General features: G+C 42.3%; 1 protein-coding gene across 1 annotated transcript in view; it reads left to right on the top strand.

Moving 5' to 3' along the window:
• The window catches only part of slc25a26 (solute carrier family 25 member 26), a 57,021-nt gene extending 30,068 nt beyond the window's left edge, over nt 1–26,953 (top strand). Inside the window, exons 6-10 of the mRNA XM_005731199.1 lie at nt 6,753–6,797; nt 13,661–13,730; nt 16,470–16,534; nt 21,320–21,393; nt 26,524–26,953. Of these exons, the coding sequence (XP_005731256.1) occupies nt 6,753–6,797; nt 13,661–13,730; nt 16,470–16,534; nt 21,320–21,393; nt 26,524–26,620 (351 nt within the window). The 3' untranslated portion in view covers nt 26,621–26,953. The remainder of the gene's footprint in view (nt 1–6,752; nt 6,798–13,660; nt 13,731–16,469; nt 16,535–21,319; nt 21,394–26,523) is intronic.
• The last annotated feature ends 324 nt before the right edge of the window (nt 26,954–27,277 follow it).

The raw sequence follows: 27,277 nt of genomic DNA, 5'->3' as shown, positions 1-27,277 counted from the left end.
TTTTTAGCAAGGTGGCAAACCTGGTGTCTGTGTGTGTGTGTGTGTGTGGGCGTGTGTGTGTGTGTGTGCGTGTGTGAGAGAGGGAGAGAGTAATGTGGTAATAAAAACTGAAGCTGGGTTTCCACAAGGCTCAACCAAGAGTGAATTATCAGCTCTAGTGGAGTGTGAACAATCAAATTTGCACAACTGGTAATATGCTTTTTGGTATCACAGATAATTAAACCAAGCTGTGTGATCCACTTAGGGAAAGATACACCAGATGTTAATTATCCACTTGCCACAGTTAAACACAAGTTGCGTTTAAATCGGTCCAATCCCAGCCTTTATGGATGGAAATGATAGCGTGTGTTCCAGGTCACCACTTTAGCTTGGACTGGAACACCGTAATAAATGTTAAATTAGAGTAAGGTATGCATTAGGCAATAAATCCTCAGTGGATGTGCTTTTTCTCTCTCTCTCATATTGTAACATTCAGACCTTAATCTAACACGCTAACACAGTCTCATAAAAATAATAGCTGGATTTAGTCCGAGATTTTAGTATGTTTGAAATGGCTCCAATACTAGAGAGAAGTAAACAGCAAACCTTAGTAAATCATGTTTGTGTAATTTTTTAAAATATTTGCCACACAACATTTTGCACTTGGAAACAAAAGCTCCTTCATAAGGCAGCTGAAAAAATACTTGGCTCGTGACTGAAAGTCATAAACTATGTCTCTTTTAACTCAGTTCAATTCACTTGTATTTATACACCGACAAATCACAACAACAGTTGCCCCATGTTGCTTTATATTGTAAGGTAAAGACCCAACAATAATATACTCCAAGCATCAAATGATCCTCCTTGAACAAGGACTTGGTGACCGTAGGAAAGAAAAACTCCCTTTTAACAGGATGAAACCTCCAGTAGAAAAAGGCTCACAGAAGGGAAGCTGCAACCAGTGTTTAGTAAACACAGAGTGTAGCTTTTTAGGAGAGTTTTATCAGTAAATCTGGCTCTAAAAGCATTTACACATCGGATGTGTATGTGAATATTTCATGCATTAAACACGTTCATACCAAATTTGCAGCATTTTTTTTCTGCTCAAGTTTAATTTTTCCACATTTTTTTAAATGCAAATAAACAGATGTGACCAATCAGGCCACTGCATTTGCCAAGAAGTGTACATTTAGCTCAAAAAGGCCCGGTACTGAATATACAGATAGTAAAACAATGCTGTTAAAACTCAGACACACAGCTAGACGCTGCTCTGGGTCAATCAGCTTTCTGACATTGTTCCTATGCTTCCTTATGTGTCCCAACTCTGCTAACAAGAGCTCAAACTGCCCCACTGACATCCTGAAATATGTACCATTGCTTCAACTTCTGTATCAAACCAAGAAATACTCTCTGCTGTTGCCTTTTAATGAGAATTGAATGAAACCAGAATCTTGGTTTCTTGTTTAGAAACATTAGGACCAGCTCATCATGGCTTGATATTGACTTCATGTTTTTCACAGTGAGGTTTTTGGACAAGTTCGTATCTGAAAATTTTTTTAAAACACGCTCTGTGTGGAAATGGCTTGATTGACTAAAATTGTGGGGAAAACCATGTAGCTTTTAAGGCTAACACTGCTAACATGCTACAGCTAGCGTACCTCCAAGTGGAGCTTTTGTAAATTTGTGTTGTGTGTAGAATTTATGAAACTTTGTCAACAGAAGTAGACTTCAGACAGTTTGATAGACAGATATTTGTTACTAAGTACTATCTTCCAAACAGTTTAAATCAAAGTACATCAAATTCACACACTAATCTCATTGGCTAGTGTATTATGCTAAATGTCAGACGTATCAAGGCAAATTTTTAGATTTGAGTTTGGCCTCAAGTGAAGTTGATTTTGGAGTGCTAACCCACAGTAGCCCAGTAGCCCAGTTTCTAAAGTAGGAAAGCATTCAACGTTGAGGGCTGACATACTTTTTTTGGAAAGAAAGCTTTTGGAAAAAATAAACCATGACTTTCATCGCTTGGTTTGGCCATCTATACATGTGTCTGCTTGTCTCAGTATCCATCTCACTTACTATTTCTCTCCTGCTAAATGCTCATCAGTATGCAGAGGCTGCAGTATGACCTATTAAAAGTCATTTGTCAAATTGCAGCCAACTGGCCTGCCTGCAATCAGGCTCAATGTGAATATATTTTGACATGTGTTTTTCCTGCCCTCCGCTGAGTGCCTAAGGACCTGTGACAGCCCGGAGCCTCTCTGAATACTAATAACGTTAGGACTAATACAGTTGGCAAGGACACACACACACGTACACACTCAAAAAACACGAGCACTGTCAGCAGAATGACACAGCAGACGCAATCTCCATATTTGCATTATATCGTACCTGACAGTCACAGCAAGTGGCACTGTCACTTTTGATCATTTGTGAAATACATCAGCGAGAAAACAGAACGCTGCTCTTCATACACACATGCGCACACATAAGCAAGAATATGGTTAAGCACGCCAATGTATTCATACAAAAAAACAACAACTAAGGCATGCATATGCAGGATAACGGGTCTGAGTGAGGGCCCTGTTTGTTTGTCAGGCGTGGAGTCCTGTCCCTGGAGGATTACTTGAATGTACAGATGAGTAGATACTGTTGGGCAGTGCAGCAAGAGGTGGAAATACATCATAAACTGGAAGGTTTATGATCTGTTTTCTGGTTAAAATATTTAAATTATTTGCCTCTGCTCCTTAAGCATGTGTGTCCTTATTTTAATGTCGAGTGATAGTTCATGTTTGTAGACCTCAACAACGTGGTTACTGCACTGGGTGTGTTCGTCTCCATGGTTATGATTCGGTTGTAGCCCGTGCAGCCATAGAAGTCTACTGATTGGCTCAAGCTGGGGTTGAGCTAGTAAAATGTTGGCAAGCAGAGAAAAACCTCAGTCTTTTTCAGTGGACATAAACAATACTAGTTCTCAGCCTTCAGGGAAGTATTTTATCCCACTTTAACAAACAGCTACTCATTTGTGACTTCCATGTCAAATAAAAAACACAAGGAAACAAGATAGAAACGTCCTCTTTTTAATTAGCTCTTAAATTGAACCTTAATTGATGAGATAATGATGCGATTCTCCTCGCCTGTGTGGCCTGATAATCCTAACTTTCTTTTCCATTTAAAGGAATTCATTAAGTCATGTTTATTAGGATAATCACAACAGCCCTGGACCTTCCACACACATGCACACGTTAACTTGGCTTCACAGAGCTGAATAGCCCATGGTAGTTGAGGCATTATATGAGGCGGTGGGATGAGACAGAGTGAGCAGTTAGCACCGTGGGGGAGTATGGAGTTTATGCAGCTTGGCTGCCTTCATCCTAACCAGCCTTAGAATAACCCGGGATGCCTGCATGGCCTTGTGTTAGTCTAGCATGACATAGCTGAGGTCTAAATGTGCCCTCAACACTTGTGGCAGACGCGTCTGTAACTCAGAATATCAAAACCATGCTGTTTTTGCCCACTGGCAAACACTTTGGTAAAGTGTGCCATGAAATTTAGCACCTGCAACCATTTAAAAGCAGCAGTGCACAGAACAGTACACTAAACAGTCATTTGTTCAATATCGAGAGTTAAGTGTAAGATATTTTCACAAGGGATTAATGGTAATTTTGTTTTTATGCTACTTTTACTGTCCCTCCTTCACTTATAAAAGCCAGTTGGGCTTTTTTTTTTTTTTTTTTAGTTTTTCCACCAGCACTGCAGAGGGCTAACGCTCCAAAAAAAATCTGTAAAAATAGTACTTCCCAACTTGCACAATGATCCAACTGAACAATAACAGTCACACATTATCCCTGAAGAATAGTCATAGTCATGTTTTCCAGAGGATAGCAGTTGAATATTTTAGGCCCCTCTTTATCTGATTACAGTGTTGTTGGTGAAATTGTGACTTATAGAATATGTTAGGTTTCTCTCACCCTTTCTATAACATGGTGCAGGTTTCAACTCTGTAACCCTTGAAACTGTTTCTGACTGGATGTGCTTGTTAGTGAGGGTTCCTCTCAAGAAAGACGTCCAACTGCGTCTGCATTGATTTATATCGAGGGTCAAAACTCATCATTAAGGGTCCAGAGGAGGTCATCAGACTTGATCTTTATACGGGACAGAGTTTAAAACAGTTTGTCCCACTCAGCAGTGGCTTGAACTTTCACTTAGTTTGTGAGTAACAGCGAGTCAGTCAGGTGTGACATGATGTGCATGTCTGTCTTTTCCCAACAATGGAAAATAAATTTCTCTTCTGGCCCCCCCCCAAGTCTTGCTTGTGTTTTTAGTTCTTCTCCATGGTCTAAGAAGCAGAAGGGAAAGCAGAAACACATGTTCAGTCCCCTTTGTTGTTTTCAGCTTCCCATTCTGTCTCTACCTATCTTCAAAATTTATTCCTTCTTTGATCTCCTTCTGACACTACAGCAACCTCAGGTTAAAGCATTACAGTAGAAGTGCAGAACCTCACATTAATGCTGTAGAAACAACTCTATAGCCGTTAGCTCATATGCCCTCCAGCCTGCGTTCTTGATTTTGTAACTCAAGCAGACATTCTTCTAAATGTCACATGGAGTCAGGTTGGTACGTCTTCCCAGTTCCTCGGTTTGCCTCGGTTTAATGAGAAATTACTCATCGATTTTAATCAGACCTCATGTGGTTTTTCAGATGTTTCATCTTTGCCGGGCAACGCGCTCAAAAAAACGAGCACTCCTCTCCAGCTCAGTGTGCCAGGAGTGTCAAAGCGAGCCATAAATCACCGGTGGATCATTCTTTCCAGATCCTCTGCTGAAGCCATCTGTCTTTGTCTCGCTTGCTCTCTCTGTCTTTGCACTCACTGCAACCAAAGATTTTGTATTTTTTGGATGAAATTTTGTAAATTAATATGTAGTAAAAAACAAAAAACCCTGTCAGTTGCATTTAAGGCTAAATTTAAACAAGTTTTTGATAATTAATGCTTTTTTCAGTTTGTAAACAGAAGTTACTGTCGCTTTATCTGTGCTGCATCTATCTGGGCCTTATTTAAGGTGACGTTACAGTAGTTTTGCACTTGTGTGCACAAGAATTCTAGTATAAAATATAAATATAAAACCTGTCAGGATGTGTTTACTTAGGTTGACTCTCAGTTTACTTTGACTCATATCAGTACAACATGTTCCCCTTGCACTCAGCAGCAGTACCCATTACCCCTCCAACATCCCTGTACTCCCTCTTTCTCTCTCTGTCCGTCTCTTTTCCCAGCCTGGAATAGCAGAACTCATCAGGGTGGTAATAAAACACAGGTGCACTTTTATAACACTCCACTTTCTGGGGGCTGGATACCAGGCTTCCAGTATGTCCCAAAAAATTTTTTTTAGATAATCTTAGAGGAGTGAGAGAATTTGCTTCTGTCTGCACAGATAGACCAGATGGGTGAAGATTTCTGTCCTTGCACATGCCAGGCCTATTTATCAAGGAAAAGTCAAAAGCCGCCTGCAGTATTTTCAGCTTTAACGCTTGAGTAGTAACTACACTAATGCAGAATTGCATTTAAAGCTAAGGGTCTAGGTGAGTTCAGGTGTAGCTGCAGTGCCTGTGTGGGTGGGACAGTGTTATGGGGATTACTTACAAACATTTTACAAGCAGTGGAGTACAAATGTATCCGTAACAGCTCTAACCTGTCATGGATGTCTGCTTTTATTCAGTAGGTGTTCCTTTAAGTTTGAATCTGTACCCCTCCCACCTCCACCCTCTCCCCCTTCATAATACTATCTCATGTTTTTTATTTGTCATACTTGCATTAGGTCTTTTATCAGCTCATCTCAGAAACTCAATTTCCTCCACTTAGTTTAATTTGCACTCAATTTGACAGCTTTATGTCTTTACTTTAATAAAACTCTGGGCCTCTATGAAGATCTTTAAAAGTCTTATATTAAACTCTTAAAAAGCAGATGCCCTTTAATTGAATCTACTTCAGAATGAGTGTTTATATGAGGTCAGTGCATTTGGACTAAGCTCATTAGGTGGCGTAAACACACTTGGTGCATTGTCTTTGTGCTTTGGCTGACTCAGTTTTTGCCAATGTGCTAACATGGTCTGATGGAACATGTTGGAGGGGGCGGTTCGGATGGATGAACGATCCTGTTGTATGTGTGATCAAAGCCTGATGACACAACTCACTGTCACTTTATTTATTTCTTCCTTTGCTTTTGTTTTTTCCTGTCTTGCCTGTCTTCGTCCACTGCAGGATGACAGGATATGTGCGCGTGTGTGTTTTCTCTATTTGTTTGCTTAGTACACAAATGGAGAAAGTATACTCGTTCCTATGTCTGTGTGTGTGAGAGAAAGGGAGAATGTGTGTGTGGTCTGACTGCGTGTCATTTGCACCTCGCCTTGGCACTGCCATCGATTTCTTTCCACTGTAACTTCCTGCCTGAGCCGATTTAGTCTTTCCAGCAGCAACACACACACTCCCACCATCCCCTCATCCCTCTATTCCTCTCTCCAACTTTGCTCCATCTATACATCCATCCATCCGTCTGTCAGGACTGCCAGACCACAGCCCGTCTCATTCATTAATCATCAGCACTGAGAAGGAACAAGGGAGCAGTCAGACGAGTTAGAGGAAATAGAGAAAGGTGGCAGGAATGACAAGTGTAAGAGATTAGAGGTTAAAGATGAAACCTGAACCTAAAGAAAATGAAAAACTAATGCTGACATAATGACGATGATTAACACTCTGCCTTCTTTCTTTTTTTCAGATCCCATTCTCTCTGGTTCAGTTTCCGCTTTGGGAATATTTAAAGGTATGCATCTATCTCTTATTTTATTCCCTTTTGCATCTTTATTGCTAATCTATTTTATCAGCGTAGCATCATTTCCAGTGAAAATTATGTCGAGGATAAATCCACTGTACAGTCAAAACTCACACATTTGCAGCACGCTCACCCTCTGCATTCTCCTGTATCATTGTGGCAGGCCATAATGGGACTTTGCACCCCGGTTTAATAACTTGTCACGACTGTCATCAAACCAGCCTTTCGATTTATCACGAGCTCTGAGAATAGCCGTGCTGCTCTTCCTCTAGCTTTTTCTTGCTTCCTCTCGTCCTTAATGTCTTTTTCTGCCCCATGTCGCTGCTCTCCCCTCGCGTTTCACAGCGTGGCCCCGAACACATAAAAAGCCATTTCTCTCTGAAAAGATGGCGTTTTGTTGGAGTGACATCATGTCTCAAGGGCGCGAGAGGCGGCCAGTCAAACATTCCATCAATGTTGGGAGCTAACGGCCGAGCGAAGGCGAACAATACGGCGCACAGCTGTGTGTGTGTATGCTTTTCTGTGTGTCTGTGCATTTGCGGGAGTTAGATTTTGTCGTTCACAAGTGTCTCTTTGTCCCTCAGTCAAAGGCCTCCTCTCTCCAGGCCATCTGGACACATCCGTTGGTGGAGAAATGAACTGCTGGAATCTGGACCTCTCCTCTCGAGCCGTTTTTGAGTTCTAATGGCAGACTAGCCAAGAAAACAGATGAAAATAAAAACCCAAAAAGCAATTGCTTAGAGGCAAGCAAGTTTTTACTGCTGTTTCTTCAGTGACCACAGGGATGTTCAAGAGGATTTCTCCAACAAAAATAATGTGATATACTTTTAAAAAATGCTAAACCGAAGGAATTTGAGACAGTGCATGTGTGTGGCATGGTTTCCCATCTGCTTCACGGCATAGTAATGTGCTGCGTTATGGCTTTTTTTTTTTTCCTTTTTAATTTCACACGGAGGCAGCACAGCTGTCGGAGAGAAGGGGGGAAGAAAAGAGAGCCAAATGAAGAAAACCCACGACCCAGTGCTTTTGTCTCGTCGTAAAATGGCCAAGCATCTAAATATCTGCATATCACAGAGGCAGCATTTTGCAGACAGAAGTAGTCAGGGAGTAAATCATGAGGGAATCGGTCACTACACTGAGATTTAAAGCTTCTCCACGCCAGATTTCAATATCCATGTGAATAATTCTCACGGTTCTTTCACACATTAATTTCACAATATTTTGGTTTTCACGCAGTTGTTTTCCCAACAGCATTTGCAGAATAAAGTGCACAGTTTGCTCCATCTGTTCTGACCTCAAAAATAACATTAGCAAAACAGGAGGGTGTAACACTTTTAGGTTATGATTGAACACCAACTTAGACCCACAAAAAATCCAGGGAATGTGGAGTCAAAGGCATGATGGAAGCTCAAAACGAGCCAGTGAGATATAGCACTGTGTTAAAAAAAAAAAAAATCTGGAGTCATTTCTCCTCCTTACTAATATTTTGCTTCCAAGGAGCAAAATATTCTGTTCTTTAAAGTGTCTTGAGCAATAGTTCTCCATTCCTTGAGTTTCGAGGGATGAACCAGTGTTGTCTAGATATAACAGATAACTTAGCAAAGAACCAGTCTATAAAAATAACAAAAATAAGTTTCACAGCCAAAAAATAAGTATTTTTGCTCCAACAAGAAGGTTCCAAAGGAGCTATTAGCTGAAAGCGTGGTGTAAAACGTGTCGTTAAGAAAATTTAGTTGATCTATCTACTGTTTGCTGAAACTGAAATCAGACGATCATCAGATATGTGGACAGAGGAGGTCAGGAGAACGCTACAGCAGTGAGTCTCTACAGCTGTCTATAAAGCTTGGTGGAGGCTTTGTCATGGTTTGGGACTCCAATCATCTAGTTCAGCGGTCCCCAATCTTTTTTTGAGCCACGGACCGGTTTAATGGCAGACAGTGTTTTCATGGACCGGCCTTTAAGGTGTCGCAGGTAAATACAGTGGTCCCTCGTTTATCGTGGGTGGGTGTTACTTTCTAAAAAATAACCTGCGATAGGTGAAATCCGCAAAGTAGCCAGCTTTAATTTATACAATTATTGTAGATTTTTTAAGCAATGTTCCCTCTAATTTTTCATGTGTCTGAGTGAACACACAAATTCCCTGAGCGGTCCCTTGGACCGCTGTGAGCAACATTAGACGTGTGCACTGTGGTCACGCCAGCATCGAATCCATCCAAGTTACATGGTTTATTAAAATAATCAAATTACAGCATTTATGTTAGACTACTTTTAATTAAGTGCTTTAGCCCACTTACAATGAAAATTTAAAAAAAGAATCTTGTTCTTGACCTGTGCAGCATGTTAACACTATTGGAACTAAAAATAACTTGAACTCCAATTTATAAACACAACTTTTTTTTTTCTGTTTTTCTTTTTTTTAAATAAAGCTCTGACTTGTATTATGAGTCTGTGGTCTTGGAGAGAGTCCTGTAACTCTCTGTCTGCAAAACACAGTATATAATGACCAATGTTGGGTAATTAATTATATAGTTTTTCGAAAAAGTAACTGAGTTATGCAAACAACAACGTTTTTTGCAGCTGTTTACCTAAAAATGCAGCCAAGGCAGTGTTTTTAAATAAACATTTCAAACTATTTACAGAACAATCAGCTTGTTCTGACACACACAACAAAACTATTGACTACACTACACGCTAACTACACAAGATTTGCGCTAAACGTTGCAAATCTCTCACATCTCAAACCACTGCCATCACTCCTAAAACTTCCCCCTTCCTAAACAACTAAATGCCATGTTGCCATATCATTTTTTTGATTGGTCAACATGATACATTTTTCCACCAATAGGAAAGGGTGGGATTTTTTTTTGGTTTTGTTTTTGCTCACAGGCGGAGAGTGCTTTGAGCGTTTTCCTTATAAAACAGTAAATATAAACAACGATAGTATTCAGGAAGAAAGCCAAACATTGCTTATATTTTTATCATAACTCTGGTTTTACGTGTCCTATCAACACAATTTAAAAACTGGTATAAAGTCCACACTTTTTCCTTCAATTGTTCCGTCTGTCCTGCTCACAACTCCAGTGGTTGTACACGTTGTCATTGACATGGCTTCACTCCATATCAGCCACGCCGCTTTGCTAGCTGAAACACCGGTGTCGGCACATAAGGACGCTGTCCTAGCCTGTCAATGACGTTGATTAGCTGCGTATATACGAATGTGAATCGCATCATTGGCTGGACTATGGGATTAGGTGGTATCGTTCTAATCCCATAGTCACTCACTGACTAACACTGCAAAACAGAACTGTTAAAGTTTTAATTTTAATGTCATTTCAGGTTGGATTTTTTTTTTTGTGTGCGAAAAAGCAGATTTTCTGTGCGCAAAGACCGTGCCAGCAGTGCGCAATTGCACACGCGCGCAGCTTAGAGGGAATATTGGTTTTAAGGCTGTAAAACCCCTCACTACACACTTTAGACACTTTTCTCAGAAAGGCAGGAACATTTTCACACTTTTCTCTCTTGTTTAAACGCTTTCAATGTTCAAACCTTCGTAGAAAAATAAGTCCAGTGTTATAGAATGAAACCAAAGGCACACGCAGTTGCCTTAGGGTGCAAAACGTTTCGTCGACATTGTTGTGTTTGTTGGGGAAACAACTTACAAACATACAATGTAACACTTCAGAGTCACACTGCTAGCGATCGACAATTTATGTAAATTTGACGAGCTGAAGCATTCTGTACTGTAAAGGAGACACGGCACGAGATTGACAGTGATTGACAACGGTCTACAGCCAATCAGGAAACGGAACACAATGCGCTGTAAAAAAAACGAAATCATGCAAAATTGCACCCAAAAAAAGTTATAGCGAGGGACCACTGTACAACAAAATAAAATGAACAAGACAAAAACTGTGGTATTTTGTAAATATAATAATAAACGCAAATTCACTGTGTAATTGTGTAACTTTATTAGCAGCGTCCTTCTGAAATGAGCCAACAACATTGAGAGTAACATCCTCCTGTCTGCCCCTTAATGCTGTCCGGTCGCTATGGTAACGCGTAAATATTTCTTTCAAAATAAGACACACAACTACAACACGGGAAAAGACCCAGGGAAGCCGAGTTAATGATAAAAACCCTGAAAACCATAAATTTCACACCTGAGCCTCAACTGGTAGCCGGTACCAAACGACTCACGGACCGGCCCGTGGGTTGGTGACGGAACAAAATGCATATAACATCCAAAAAAAGAGCTTTAAATGTCCTTCAGCCTTGATGAACTATTCCTGAAGGCTACTTAAGGAAATTAGAGGAAAGCTGTGTTGAAAATTAAAGGTGGTCATATTGACTTTCAAGCTTGCTGCACTATATACTGTGTTTCCACTTCTGTTTTGCACATGTTTTAACCCCTGCACCTATTTACCATTTTCCTAATAAGATATATTGTTTTGTTTTGGTTTTTTTAAGAGGGATGGCTCAAGACTTTTGCACAGCACTGCGTCTTTACTAAAGGACGTTTCCCAGGACAGAAATTCTAACATACACGTGATATACACAGACCCACCGCCCACTTTCCTGTGGGAAGGCAACCAGGTGCAAAGGCTGATCCTGACACAAGGGTTCAGAGGTCAAAAAGTTTGTTTTCCCAGGTTTACTCCTTATTATTTATTCATGAAACGGGCAGTAAGGGAGGGGGAGAGTCGGAATAGGAGAGAAACAGAGGAATCCCCCAGCGTTGAGGCCTTTGATGTGGAAAACAAAATCTCCTTTTTAATCTGCCCTCTAATGAAATACACATGACATATCCTGAGCTCATCCACGGCCTCTGCCTTTGCTTCTTCCTTCTATCTTTCTCTTTGTGTTTACTTGTTTGTGTATGCACACACACAGTCTTTGTGCACACGTGTGCGAGAAAAAGAGTAGAATGAGTTAACATGAAACAGATTCAACTTGTGAAGGAGTGAATAGACAAAGAAAATATTAGTAATCACTCCATGCTGTTGCTCAATTGCTCTCACTGAGAAGTAATCATTACTTGCAGCACCCGAGGCAGCCCAGCTGTCCACATGTATTTTATACGCAGGCTAACCTTGCAGAGTTGGGCTCCTCGCCCTTTTGCCAAAACTGGTGAGGGCAGAAAAAGAGACATCCTCCCTTCTCATCCTGACTTTAATCTTAAAACAGAAACATCAGGTGGTTTCACTCAGTAGCCACTCTTAACTGTGAGAGTTTTTATACACAGTAAGTACTTGGAAAATACACTTATCTATATAATATAAACAATATATTCTATTGATACAATTCTGGGCTGTTTTTTGTCGGTGTAGTTCGGTCTGTAAAATTGCAACGCTAAAATAATTTTCAAATCTTTTAGGATATTTAAGGGGAAGAATAAATATAGCTCCAATCACACAAAAAATCTAGTTTAATTACCTAAACTGTTGTTGCATGCAAAAGTTTCCTCATTGCTGAGTAAATATTAAAAAAAAACATAAAGTTAAAGATTCAACATTTCTTTGGTATTTGCAAATACTACAACAACAAAAAAGAAAAGTTTAGGGACTGTCATGGTCAGTTTTTTTAACATCTGCTTCAGAAAAAAACCTACTGAGGCTTTTTTTTGGCTGGTGAGTCACTCAGTTCTTTTGGGGGGGATTTTTATCCATTCTTACTGTATGAGATACTTGTGGGTTTTCATTTTAATTTAATTCAATTTTTTAAATGTTTATGTTGGATATTGTGAAGTTCATGCAAGCTTTTGTGTTTAGTATCATATAGCGTTGCTAAGGCTGTTGTTGGTTATGAGTTAGCCACACCTTAATAACAAGCTAATTAAGGTGTTGTTTTTTTATTTTGTTTTTGTGGGGTATTTTGCATTTGTTTCACTATATGTGGAGATGTAACAGTCACCAAAATTCCTTGACCAACTTTGAAATTTGAAAAAGAACTGCAGGCTAGTGCCTTGGACAGTTTTACCAACAACATCAACATTTTGCATACCAATATTCAACAGAACATTTATATAAAGAAAGCTTTAATGGGTATATTGGCCACAAAATAAATAAATTATAAAGTCATTTGTCTGAGATGAACACTTGTAGAGATTTAAAGCCATTTAGCAAATATAGTGTTCTAGCAGGCTAATAACATACTGTTAGCTTAAACATTTGCTAATTAGCGCTAAATGCTAAGTACTGCTTGAGGCTGTAAGCTGTAGCACCTTTAACTGTACTTAGTATTTAGTGCTAATTAGAGGATTTAGAATCCTCCCCACTATGTGTTAGTATGTTAGTAATACCTTTATAAGCGGTTTGATTTTAAATAAAAAATTTAGAAATGCAAAGACAATAGTGAAACACTTCTAACCATCTTTTCATTAAGAATAAATCTGCTACTGTGATGTTCCATGAAATATGTAAAGAAGCATTTAAGTAGGGGTTTACTGACACAGCTGCTTGGCCAGTACATTGATTTTGAGCTCCTGGTGTAAAACTACTAAAGTGTCAGTATATCCTAATATAATTTAATAATTATACTGAATTTCTGAGTATGAGATGACCTGTTGTACTAAGTATATTCTCTTGCCTCCCTCTTATCCCACACCATGTCTTGGGAAACAAGTAGCATGACATCACTGGGGAGAAAAGGCAACACAAAAATAGCTGGACAGCTCATTTCCCAGCTGTGGGCTCTAAACCCCAGACCAGACCAAGGTTCACAATATGTTTTCAATGTGTCTGATAGTCCCACTAACTGCAGTCTCTCTCTCTCTCTCTCTCTCTCTCTTCTCTTTTCTTTCATCATCCTCCTCTATCTGCAACCCTCTCTCTTGACATTTCTTCTCTTTCTCCCAGACTCTGTGGTCGTCGAGGCAAGGTCACACGCTCTACTCTTGGCAGTCAGCAGTGTGCGGAGCTGTTGCAGGTGCAGGGGATTATATGCTGTGCTGGGAAAGAGGCAGAGAGGGAGGAGGGGAGGGAAAGGGGTTGGGATGGATGGATGGACGGACAGATGGATGTTAGATAGGATAGGTGAATAGATGGGCAGGAGGGCAGCACAAGTTTACCCAAAACCACATTATTTCAAGGTTTCTCAAGTGTGAGCTCTGCAGACAAATCCCATTCTCTCCTCCACCCGGGATTTGCTAAAGACGACTAAGGAGAAAAGGAGAAAATGAATTCCAGTATTTTTCTTACACACAGATGGCATTAAACTGGCAGTCCTCGGTGCATTGATCCTGGATTGTTTCCACAACAGAAAAGTCACATTATCACAGTTGTCGGCTCATTCAGCCAGTGACTATTATTCCACTGCAGACTTTATTGTTCTGTCTTGATCTGGGTGAATGGGATATACAGACAACCAGAGGAAAGGACGGGAAGCATGAGATGGAGCCGTTTCTGGCCACGCGCCCCTGCAGCGCTGTGACATCCTGGGCACTGGAGCCTAAGCTGCTTTAAGAAAGGGAGAAAGAGATTAGACAGTTTATTAGAACAAAATTCACAATGAGAATATTTTTTTTAATAAATGAGGTACTGATGCACCTTCTTTATCCCAGATCTGGGAAATTCTTTTGGTTTGTTTTTTTTACAAAGATTTTACAAAATTAAACTAAACAAAACATTTTCAGGAGGTAATACATTTTACTGCATGTTGTTTTTGTACTAGTTGTAATTAAATGTAGGGTTTCAATTCAATTGGAGAATAAATGGAACTTTGAAACACGACAGGCTTATACTAAATAGAGTTTGTAAAACTGATTCTCTGTTATCATTTTAAAGAGTTTTGCTTGTTTGTTTATTATTTGTATTTATTATAGTGACTTGTCGTACGGTACTTGGAGTTTCAGTGTAACCAGAGAGAGAAATCTCAACCTGGGGCCATATAGCGGCAGCGCTGTCCTTCATGGAAGAAAATCTGCAGCAACATCTGTCTTTCCACCCAGTCTTGCATTTTTTGAGATAAAAAAACCTGAATGTAAAGACATATTTCAGCAAAAGAACAATTCTGTAGTCCAATCTGTGGAGCATTTATTGGACTTTTACAGCTTTCAGTCCATAACTCTTAAAATGCTACAGCATGCCAGACAGGACAGGAAGATGGAGGTTAGGTGATCTGGGGGGGTGATGCTGAGATTGAAGTGTGGCTGATTTAGAGAAAACACACAACACAGCACCCTGAGGAATTAGGATGTGGCCTTTAGCCATCCCCCATCTGGGCTGTGGTCTCAGTGAAAGGAAGATTGTAGATAGAGATGCTTCAAAAGAAACAAGTGTGACAGTGGGTGTCATTTTAAAGAGGAAACCCCGTTTGGATTTATTGAAGGATTTCTGCACGAGCTGGCTTGAACCTCTTGTGCAGCTAGTAATTGTGAATGATGTCAAATTGCTGCACCTAATTCCTTGTTTCGTTAGTTCCTCATGAAATAATACAAAATCAGTGTATCAAGACTGCACTGTTCACTATATGCAAATAGTATTTGAGTATTTAAGCAGTCAGGCGGCCTGGTCATTGGTTTGAGAATATGTATTTGTAGAGAGAACAATGTGGGGTGAAGGATCGGGGGGGCAGGGTGCTGTGGGTCCAGGGTAGGAGTCAAGTTCACGTCCCTACGTGACCAAGCTGCTGTCCAAGAGGGATCCTCAAGTTTCAGTCACTTCCCCTAACATTGCGCTTCACACTCACTCTCTCTCACTCATACATAATCTGCTTGACGCTGGAAATGCTCACACATGCGTGTTTAATCATCCCAGATATCTCTATGAGTATCCTGCGTTGATTTATGGCAGCTTTCAGCCTGTGTAGACGCCATCATATCAGTCACCTTCATCACCTTCACGTCCCCCACTTACCAAGTGTAGATTATTTAATTGAGCGCTAGACATGTGAGATTATTTATTGGGATAATCGTAGTAAAGCATGCCACAGTAAGACAGCTGTACTGTTTTATTCTTGAACTTATCCCCCTCCCACAGCAGAGAACAAAAGCCATCTATTATAATTAGCTATTAACTATAAACCCTAACGCGGTTTTCCTGCAGCTCCACCTCACTTACAGTCACATTGCTCCTCAGTGGCCCATATAGATATGTTTACCAAGAACAGTTGCTATGTTTGTGTCAGGGCGACACACACGTAACACACACTTTCTCAGTTATACACACTCTTCTGCTCACTGGAGACTGCTCTGGATTTTGCTGCCTATCCAGCTTCCAACTTGGAGTGTTGGGAGGGAATTTGGGGTGGAACGTCTCTATAAAGCTCACAGGAGTGAGTGTGTGTTTTAGGGGGTCTGCGTGGCTTTTTTTGCATGCATGTGCATGTAATCAGGTGTGTGTGTGTGTTTATAGCTCAGGGGAAGATGTAGGCTGGACGAAGCTGTAGAAAAGGGGGAGCTGGGAATAGAAGCGCGTCTCTGGTTTTTGTGGTCTAATAACAGGGGAAGGTCTGGGACTTGGAATATTATGATTTTATGAACTTAATGGAGTTGAGGGCCAATAGTTCTTGTGTTTATTGCTGAATTAATACATTACTGTAACTGTGGTTAAGTAATTGGTCTCTTTTATGGGTTTATTTTTAATATTTAAAGTCTGTTCTGAGAGCATAGAGTAAAGGCCTCTTATGTTTGCACTTTGCTGAGCGCGTTTGTGTGTCTTTCTGTAGGTGCAGTAGCCGCGTTTGTTACCACTCCTCTTGACGTGGCAAAGACCAGGATCATGCTCGCAAAGGTATACACACTTTAAACATGGCCACACAGCACAACGCCTCCTCTGGCAGCGAATTCATAAACACTGCTGTCAGGTGATGCCTCGCAGGCGGGGAGCTGAGCGACCCCCGCAGTGGTCGTGAGCACGTTTTGACAGTGTCAGCATGCAGGACCGGAGCAGGCCGAGGTAGCGCCGGGACATTAGTGACACCTGTGTGCACATATATCACCTCACCTGGAATATGGACCATTTCGGGAACACGCTGTTTGTGCGAATGGTTAGTGTTAAGAGTGCGGACATGTTACTACTTCAGGAGAATTTCCATCCCAAGGCTGCTTGTCACTGAGAGGTGAAGCAGAGGCCCATTGTCCCTCCGGTTAACTCTCCTACTATGTCCGTCTTCCAAGGCGTCCCCCCCAAAATCCTCGTGTTCTGCGAATCCTCCTCTTCCTCCCTCTCCAAGCCACCTTTTTTCTCTTCTGGCTCGCTCTAACTGTATGTCTGGCTTCCCTCACTTTGTCCTGTGTGTTTGTGTGTATAAAGGGTAGTGAGTTCAGAGTAACCTCAATCGGCCCCCCACAGACACACACACACGCACACTTACACTGTCCTTGGAGAAGACACAGTGTTCCATTCCCACCCCGTCCTAACTAATGAGACACTGGAATTAACATAAGACTCCGACAGTCTTGATCTCTGGTGAGAAGCCGTTGGCTGTAGGTGGAACACTGTGTTACAGAAGCTTCCTGTAAACATTATCTGAAACACAGCTGGTGTAATTTAACCACCAGCAGAGGACTTGGCCTGCATCGAGTTTCAGTTATAACTTTATAAGGCCAAGTCTTTGATTCACTAAAGGCGCCACAGGTGAGCTTAGAAAAGGAGAGTGAAACGAGAATGTGCTGCTATGCCGTTTAAAGCGCTTCTACTTCCTGTTTAAAGTCTGTCCACATCCACTTTACTACAAGGAGGATTAAATACACGTGTGCATCTCAGACTTTCATTTTTTGTAATTGAACTCAAAAAATGTAAGCTTTCATATATGCTATATTCATGACATGTAAAGTGAAATAACTTCAAGCCTTTTTTGTTTTAAATTTTAGGATGATGGCTTGCAGTTCATGACAATCAGAAACTCAATATCTCAGAAATGAGTGATTATTAATCTCCGGCTCTCTTATACAGTGTGTCTTTTGTCTTGTCTTTCTCCTCTCACGCTCAACTGGTTGTGGCGGATGGCCTCCCTGAAGCTGCTTCTGCTGGAGGGTTTCTTCCTGTTCAAAGGGAGTTTTTCCTTCCCACTGTCGCCAAGTGCTTGCTCACAGGGGCTAATCTGATCTTTAGGGTTTTTTCTGTATTATTTTAGAGTCCTTACCTTACAATATAAAGGTTGTTGTAATTTGGTGCTGTAGAATTAATATTAATTTGAAGTGAAAAGTCTGCATGAATCGCTGGACTTCAAACACCTTGGATTCTGTGCCTCTGCATGCTTCCTCCAGACTCCAGGACCTTTTGTTTTTCAGTAAAGTAAAAATGTGCTTTGATCTGAAAATAAGACTTTGGGCCGCTGAGCAGCAGTGGTTGTTGAAGCTTGTGCTTGTTCCTGCCACACTTTCACCTTCCAGTCCACTTGCTTTTTATTCTTCAGCACAGCACTCTGCTAACATCCTACACATGGAGGGTGTCAGTGATCATCATCATCATCTGGACAACGGTTAGGTCAGCAGGCTTTCCAATCGTGGCGGCGTGCACTGAACTACCTTTGAGTATAAATACTGTTGAATTGTAATTTAGTCAAACTTTAAATGAAAAATTCTAATAATTTGAGATACTGGATTTTCAATTTTCATGGACATCAATCGCTAAGCTAAGCTGCAGATTTTTTTTCTCCAGTAACCTCAAATCATTATGTTTAGGAGTTAGGAGAAAGTGATAATAATGCCAATAAATGTCTATTTATGATTAACAGTTTAAAGCTGTGATATTGAGTTTATATTCACCAACCTGGAAACAACAAATCTTTGGCATTTTTTTTTTTAATTACCGAAACCCCCCCAGAAAAACATCATATTTAATGGCTGTGATGTATTTTCTGTCAGCCAAATTAGCAACCAGTGTCCCGATAGTTCTTAAAGTGGTGCTGAAAATGAAATTGTAAACTATTTTTTGTGAAAATTATAAATTATTTCCTGTGACATCAGAATTTATACCGTCCCGATCAAAAGTTCAAGACCACTTGAAAAACTGCAAAAAGCTATATTTTGCATGGTGGCTTCCAAGTAGAGCTTCAACATGCAACAAGAAGAAATGGGAGTGAGATACAACTTTTTTTTTTTTTTTTAACATGCAGTTTATTGAAAACAACACTTAAACTGAAACAGGCTGTTTTACAGCTGATCACAAGTTTAGGACCACATACATTTAAAAGGCCAAATCTGTGCAAAAATGTGGATTCATTGTCATTTTCTGTCAGGTAGTCACACTGTCATGACGTTCTGATGGCAAAGGTAAAAAAAACGTTCCCTTTTTGAACGTGGTTGGGTTGAACTGCATAAGCAAAATCTCTCGCAGCGCGCCGTCACTGCTGAGGTGGGACACAGTAAGACAGTTATTTGGAATTTCTTAAATGATCCTGGGGGTTATGGAACGAAGAAGTCAAGTGGAAGACCCAAAAAAATTTCACCAGCACTGAGCCAGAGGATCCAATTGGCTGTCCATCAAGACACCAGACGATCCTCGAGCCAAATTAAGGCCCCATAACCATCAGACGGCATCTGAAACTGTAGGGCTTCAAAAACAAATCTCCTTGAATGCCACAGAGCTGACTTTTGGACTTTGCAAGCGAGCACCAAACATGGGACAATAAAAGGTGGAAGAAAGTTTCTCTGATGAGAAAAATGTAACCTTGATGGTTTCCAATGTTACTGACATGACAAGCAGAGATGTTTTCTATGTGCCACAGCGGAGGGGGCGCCATAACGGTCTGGGGTGTTTTTTCCTTCAGTGGAACAACAGAGCTTCAGGAGGTGCAGGGGCGTCAAACGGCCGCTGGCTATGTCCAGATGTTATAGAGAGCATCCCTCATGACTAAGGGCGGGTTTGGTCCTAAACTTTTGATCAGCTGTAAAACAACCTGTTCCAGTTTAAGCGTTGTTTTCAAAAAATGTTTTGTCTCACTCCCATTTTTTCTTGTTGCATGTTGAAGCTCTACTTGGAACCTTGTTAAGATCCAACTATGCAACGTACATTTTCAAGTGATCTTAAACTCTCATTTTTAGGGGCTCAGGTTTGGTGTCGCTCGGTTGGCTCCTTGTGGGTGACAAGTCCAGGCAGGAGCGTTGAAGAAAGACAGACAGAGCAGGGCTCGTGTTGACTGTGGACGCTTTAGATCCGGGCTATGGGGGGAAACTGGGTGTTGGAACTTGTCACATCAGTTTTCTTCCCACAGGACACAGAATGAAAGACCGGCGTTGTACAGTATGCAGCCTAGCGCAACCGAGACCCAGGCAGGCCGACATCCAGGGCACAGCTGGAGGAGCAAAGCCCCTCCAGGACAGGACTGCCTGCAGCAGTGGCAGCGTGCCTGTTGTACCACAGAGCTGCCTCATACCTCCTATGCTGCTACCGCACAACACTGGTCTTCTTAGAGTCGGAGATTTCTGCCTGTTCATCACAGTGCTGCCATCAGTGTCATGTTTGCTAATATCCACTGAAACCAACTGTGGCAAAGACAGGAGCCAGTGCAACACTTTATAGAGCAGCCGTTACTGTTCAGACTTTTCACAGGAAGCATAGTGGATGCCAGAAAACCCAGAAAAACACATCAAGAAGCACTTTTAAATCTTATATTTGGACAACAAAAAAACACGAATCGGGAGAAGAAACTCATAAACTGAGATGCATAAAGATATTTTTGTATGTCAGCACAAGTTAGACAGGGACTGTGTGTGTGTGTGTGTGTGTGTGTGTGTGTGTGTGTGTGTGTGTGTGTGTGTGTGTGTGTGTGTGTGTGTGTTTTGGACACCCTGTTCCTCCATTCCCTCGTTCCACCATTCCACAGCAGTAAAGGAAAAGAAAACTTGTCAGGCCAGAAGAGGAGGGGGCGGGGGTGGATTCATTTCTCAGCCACCTGTCTCCAACAGAAACACAAGAAATAGGGGTGTTTTTCCCATTTCCGTGAAGAAAAGAAGCCCGAATCCTACTCTAGATTTACAGCGGATGCTGCAGACTGTTTCCTACATGTTCAACAAGCTGCAGCATGGATCGCTGTGCGCACACCAACACACCAACTCCTCAAGCCTGTGCTCCGCTCCCTCCTGCTTATTCGAATCTCACAACTGCCTCTTCCATTTTTATCTTCCTTCCTTTTAAAATGAAGCCACCCACCATCACTTAACCCAATGTGGCCTTATCGTGCCGCTCTCATACCCGTGACGCTCCACGCTGATGGATTCAAAACTCTCTGGCCAGCTAATCCGTTTAGTATAAATAAAACGACCGGACTGGCAGGAGGAGAGGGAGACAAGGAGAACTTGTTGAGTGTGTTTTTTTGGGTGGGCAGCTGGTTGGGTGTGTTTCTGAGCGGGTGCTGGAGGTGACACCTGCGCTGACACAGCTGTCCATGAGCAGAAAGAGGGGGGAAGGGGAGGCTGGAGGAAGCTGGGCTAAGAAAGACTAAACAGGGTGTCTGTCTGAGGAGCAGGAAGCACGGGAGACAATTTATCAGTCATCGCACCTCTATTTGTGCTCTCCAGGTCCCTCTTTCTGTCTCACTCACTCACTCACCCTCTCTCTCCCTCTCTGCAGGCCGGCTCAACCACAGCGAGCGGCAACATCCCACTGGTGCTCTACGATGTGTGGAGGAGTAGGGGCATTGCAGGGTGAGTGTGTGTTTGTGTGTGTGTGTATCTTGATTTTGGTGAAACATTCAAAGACCCTTGTGATTGTTTAAAACCAAACAGCCTCTTTACACAAACCATTTTATCCCAGGCCACTTTAGAAAGCTCGTATTTTACATGATTTGATTTAACCCGGCTCCCGATCCCTCGCGTAATCAAGTTTGATAGAGCGGTTCCTCCAGGGAGCGTGAATTTACAGCCACGGCTGAAAAATGAGCTGTATAAAAGCTTTTCCTGACGACTTGCTGCAGCGCCTTATTGATTAAGGTGTTACGAGGGGCCAAGTGAAAGGGTTTATTTAAGTGTTTTGATGTGTTTATGATGCGCACTGGACAAAAGGCCAGGTCTAATGGGGTCCACAGAGGGCCGCCAGCACTAAAACAAACCCTCAGTCCCGGTGAGTAATAGGCCTGCTTGTGTACAGGCTGCCATCGCTTAATCGGGATGCACCCCGGCGTAGTGCTCGCAGCAGATTTGGTTTGGGGCTGGGCCAAACGCTAGTAGGATAATGCTCTCCACCCTCCCTGACTCGCGAACACACGCACACACAGGCAAATTTTGTGTTTGTTTTTAGCAGACACAGTCCTGGAATCCAATCAGAGCCAAGGGTGATTCCCTAAAAACCTCTTTCAAACATTGGTAACACATCATTTTTAATAAAGATCACGTCCGAGACTTGATTAAATCTCAGTGAGCTGATAGTTGGCAGGCCCCCGTGGAAAAACCCTAACTACAAGTCCCACTGTCCCTGCTGGAGCACAGGAGAACTGTTTACAGCCTCCAACTCTGCAGCACATGGAAATCTTTTTTTTGTCTCCCTCTTCTTCTCCTTCTACTCATTGTATCATCATCCTGGGCTTAGCTGTGTCTCAGCTGCACCCAGAGAACAAGGACCATGAGCTTAAAATGACAAACACTTTTTTTTTTCTCCTTCATGATGCGATGTAACCAGAGAAGGTGAAGAATGAGAACAAAGAGAGTAGCTAAGAGACACATTAAATGCAGAAACAAAGGAGAGTGTTTAAAACGTTTTTTTTAAGTACAAAGGGAGGAATGGGGGGGTCTGTTTTACCACAGGGCCAAAGGTGGTTGCACTGGTGCATGCCTGATACAGATTGCTGAGGCTTTAAAGCTGTAATTATGGTAATAGGCCCAATTGCTGTGTAGTGAAGCTCTAAAGTGCTTCCATGTGTGTGCCATGCCCCAGAGAGCCCGGGTTAGGAGAGAGCAGTGCAGCTCACTGGCCTACCCCACTAACCTGCAGGATAACCAAACACGGCTATGAGTCATGTCAAAATAAACACTAATGGGCAACGTGTCCTCGAGGCTCTCTGATTGGCTCCTTGTGCAAACCAGAATAGAAGAAAAGCAAATAAGTAACACGCTCTCGCCTCACACACAGAAACCTGTGGTAAAGTGCAATTGTACTTTACTGTTATTGGTCCTGCAACACAGCATGACTCCGCTCATGCTGTGTTGCAGGAAACAGTAAAGCTGTGCTGCAAAGACACAATGATGAGCAGCTGTCCGCCCATCATTTAAGCCTGTCCTTGTTTTTGTCTCGTAAATATCTCGAGGACTCCAGAACATTCCTGCTTTAGATAGGATTTCTGGGAAAAGGTGTCTGTCTTCTTCTTTTGGAGTCAAACTTTTCTTAGGCGCTGCGCTGAGGAAACACAGAAGTGATTAAATAGCATTTTACAGACTGTTGTTTCCTTCTGCAACAAGTGGGGAGAAACCATGTTTACTAGAATGCCATGTTAATTCAGCCTGTAGCACAGGTGTTGACTACAGAGGGAGTTATTTCCAAGGATTTAGCAAATACATGTAGCGCTCTGTCTTCCAGAATTCCTCAGCCACGTCTCAAACTTGTTAGTTCTCACGAGAACTGAACAGTATTAAAGAAAATGTCACTTATTCTTTTTCTTTCTTTTTTTTATAGTTTTGGACTAAAACATAGCCGTGCAGCACAGAAAGTGCTTGTTAGAGGCTCAGTGGTTTGTGCTATTTGTTCAGATGAAAAATGTCCACCATCACTGCAGTTATAGTTATATAACAGATAAAGATAACACAGAGGAAACAGGGTGACTACAGATGAGTAATTTGTTTTCCAGACACTGATTATTTAGTGTTTTTTAAGGGAAAGTGTGCTCGAGTCTGTTTTTGTCTCTGCAGCTATCGTCCACTTTTCTACACCCACTCCCTGCTAGAAGGACATAAAAAAGATTGATTTTCCTCAGATTTGTTGAAGACCCAAACATGTTAGAGTCGGTCCTCTTTCCTCTTAAATTTATCCTTTCAAAGAGTTTCCGAGGACGGCTATTTTTATTTTATTTTTTTCATGGAACGCATTCTGTCTGCCAGAAATTTGCTTTCAGATACATTTGAAGATTTCTCCCTCGCTCTCTTCTTAAGCAGCACCGGCATATTTCTTCACTGCAACCAAAACATTTTGCGTGAGCTCACGGCGGTTCCTCCATACTGTCCTGCCGAGCTTTGAAACTATATTTAGCCCGGTTCCTCGGGAGAGGCGATTGGCCGACAATAGGGGGATGACGGCTCTCTGTGGATGGCCAGGCCGTGATGTCGAGGAGTCCCAGGGGGAATATTTGAGCTCCGGCTCTGCTCTGACGTCCACAGGTGGGCCTGATCCCAGACAGGAAATGTAACGGCAGCAGAGAGCTGAGACAAAACATGAGCGCTGAGTTTAAAATTAGTTCATTCCTCGCAGCGCGGCTATCGGACCATCACATGATGGAGAAGGTTGAGTGGAATACACAGGGATCTGTGTTGTCGTTAGGCGCTCCACCTGCCCTCTGTTACTTCTGTCGGTGGGTTTTGATTAGCTTTGGATTGTATTTGATATCAGGGTGTAAGCAATGCACAGCACTCCCCCGGTGCAAGCCTGCGACTTTTGTTTCAGCAGATGGTGATAGATAGCCGTGCCGAGATGGAAAGAGCACGTCGAAGGGCAGGGCAACAGCCTCTGACTAATGTCCCGTGTTTATTTGCAGCAGTTCGGTTCATGCTTGGATAAACACACTTGTATAAGGTCTCTCACACTTCCAACTTCCTCTCGGTTTCACACACTTATCAAAGCCAGCCATGCAAAGCTAAGCCGTCTGTTGAGACCGGGCGACCTAGGCCTGGAGCATTCTTAAAGGTGGAGTCGTGTGAATGGTTGGGATGTTTGGAAGATCCCTGGCATGCTTGGACACTTGTATAACTTTACAACGGACAACGTGAAAATATCATAAGTAGGAAGTCTGTCATGGCCTCTGATCTCAAATTTCTCAAAAGAGCTGCACTTAACTATGTGTGTGTGTCCAGAAATAGAAGCTTCATGTAGGGCACTGAAAGGAAGATGACAGAGCTTACACAGAGACTGTTGTAGGAAGATCTTCTGTTCCACTTGAACATGCAGGGCCGATGGTTAGGCACAGTAGAGCTTTGAGCTAAATGCTAACATCAGTATAGTAAATGCACAGCGGAGCGCCGCAGTAGCTGTGTCATTAATACAGCTTTTTTCCCCCCTCTAATAGTGAGTAATAGCAAATCTTGGACTGGGTGGCTCTGCAGCAGAAGCTGGTGTGAAGTTCTGAAATGTGATATGGAAAATAATCTGCATACTTTACCTCTCAGTTGCTAGCTGGAAGTCCTGTTTTAATTTCTTCTCTATGAAAACCTGAAACCTTAAAAATGTGATGCCTAAGCACAAAACCGGCCTGGTCAGGTTGCCCAGAAGTTGTCAGCTCTTCAGAATTATTTTCTTTCTCTTTTGATTTGTGCGTGTGTGTGATGTATTTGCATTCAAGAAGCATTTTTAAGGCTGATGAAAACCAAATTAAACTTTGCAATATTTCAAAAGTTTCTCTAGAAATGAAAGTGGACAGGAACACAAGTGCCAACACACCCACACGGATGATGAATGGAGACAGACATGTTGCATGCGTCGACAGTTTTGTTTTTTTCAAACACGTGCGCATGCACACACACACACACACACACAAGCGAGCACAAGCACACATCCACCAGCACACAATACTTCTCATCTGGCTTGGACTGGGCCAGACCTTGTGAGCGTGGGGGCGTATTGGCAGACAGAAGGTGTTGGTAGGCAAATGCACTGCGAGAAAGTCAGACAGAGTGAAGCAGGGGGGAAATAAATGGAGAGACAGACACAAAAAGCCGGATGAACTGACAGGACCGAGTGAGCACGTGTCTTAGAAGTGCATGACGCAGCACGAATAGGAGTCGGAGGAGAAATCCCCAAACAAGTGAGCCAGCTGAGGGGGACGTCGCTGAGCGGAGAGACAGAGAAATGGATGGATGGACAGCAGAGAGACATGTGCAGATGTCATCTGGCCATCAGTCACATAGAGAGAGAGTAGAGAGAGCGAGAAGGAGGTAGGTGGGGGGAGTGAGAGCTCCAGAGAGGACTTGGGTGGAGGCTTGAAGCCTAATCCCAAAAACAGCTGTGTGTAGCAGGAGGTGGGGGGTATCTTGGGAGACTCTTATGGCCCATCACATCCTTTGACCACCGCCAATGTTAGCAGCTCCTCGTTGAGCCTCGGTCGCTGTAACACGGGCCCCAGCCTTTGCTCTTTGTGAAAGTGGCTCACTAACATGGCCTCATGTTTGAGGCGCTCTCATCGACCCCTCTGCACCCAAACACCATGCAGAGCTGGACACGAGACGCTCCGGGCTCCTCCTTTCACAGCGCTTTTTCATGGCAGTCATTTAAGCTGCAGCACACTTTTATGAGAGCTGATCACACGTCTGAGTGTAAGAAAATCTAGTCCTTCCTCTAACCACGCCCTTGAAATACGGATGAAGTGTGCTGCACAAAACACCAAGTGTTCTCTTTTTTTTTTAAATATACTCTAGCTCACAAACAGGGTGTCACGAACAAGGCAATCTTACGTTGTTAGACAGTAAGCGAACATTAGTGGACTGACATTTTGCTCTTTATATTGAGGACATTCATCCTGCACAGAAGCGCTGTAGATAGTCTTGTAGCGTCTCAAATGCATTACTGTACCGCAATTTTGACAAATGCTGCAAAGATATCTTTTTTTAAGAAGCACTTGTTGCTCTCTCCCCTTTCTCCAGTCTGTTTGCTGGCAGCATACCGAGGATGACCTTCATCAGCATGGGCGGTTTCATCTTCCTCGGAGCCTATGAGAAGGCCCGCCGCACTTTGCTATAGCAGCACGACCTGTGACTGTCCTGAGTCCTGACCTGATGGAGAGAACCAGAACAGCAGGGAAATCGTCTCTGGAAATGGAGGATCCAGCATCCTGCTGAGTCCTTTGAAATGAGGCGGAGAGGAGACGCTCACGGGGATGACTGCATTACCCAGAGTGCCACATTCATACTTATTGATTAGGCACTCAAAACACCACAGAATTTTTTGAAATGAAGCAACACTGTATCACCTAGGACAACGCAGTCATTGTAGTCGGCAGTGACTGGGACCATTTATGTTTCACGTGTTTGTGAGAGAATGAGTTATGTGATTAAAAACGGTCTTTGTATCTTTCGAGTGAGGTTTGGGGCTTTCTTTGACTCTTTCTTTGAACTCTGCATAGTTTAATGATTATTTTAGCGTTTTCTCCTCTCTGTTGGACTAAGCCACCTGCTTTAAAGACCCACCAGAGAGACACAGCACTATCTCACCATTGTTACAATCCTGCTGCAGCAAAGCTGACCTCATCCACATGCAAAAGCCTTTTTTTTTGTCCTTTTTTTTTTTGTAGAATCCCAGAACAGTAGAAGCCTTTTATTAACAAAATCACGCACTTTGTCATCTCCGGCTCTTCAGATCTTTTATTTATGAATAGATCAGATTTTTGATTCGGCCACT

Source organism: Pundamilia nyererei, unplaced genomic scaffold (assembly GCF_000239375.1).
Source record: "Pundamilia nyererei isolate P.nyererei 1_Seehausen unplaced genomic scaffold, PunNye1.0 scaffold00042, whole genome shotgun sequence".
NCBI classification, from domain to species: domain Eukaryota; kingdom Metazoa; phylum Chordata; class Actinopteri; order Cichliformes; family Cichlidae; genus Pundamilia; species Pundamilia nyererei.
Note: the sequence above shows the minus strand (reverse complement) of the source record. Positions and strands in the feature narration are given on the sequence as shown.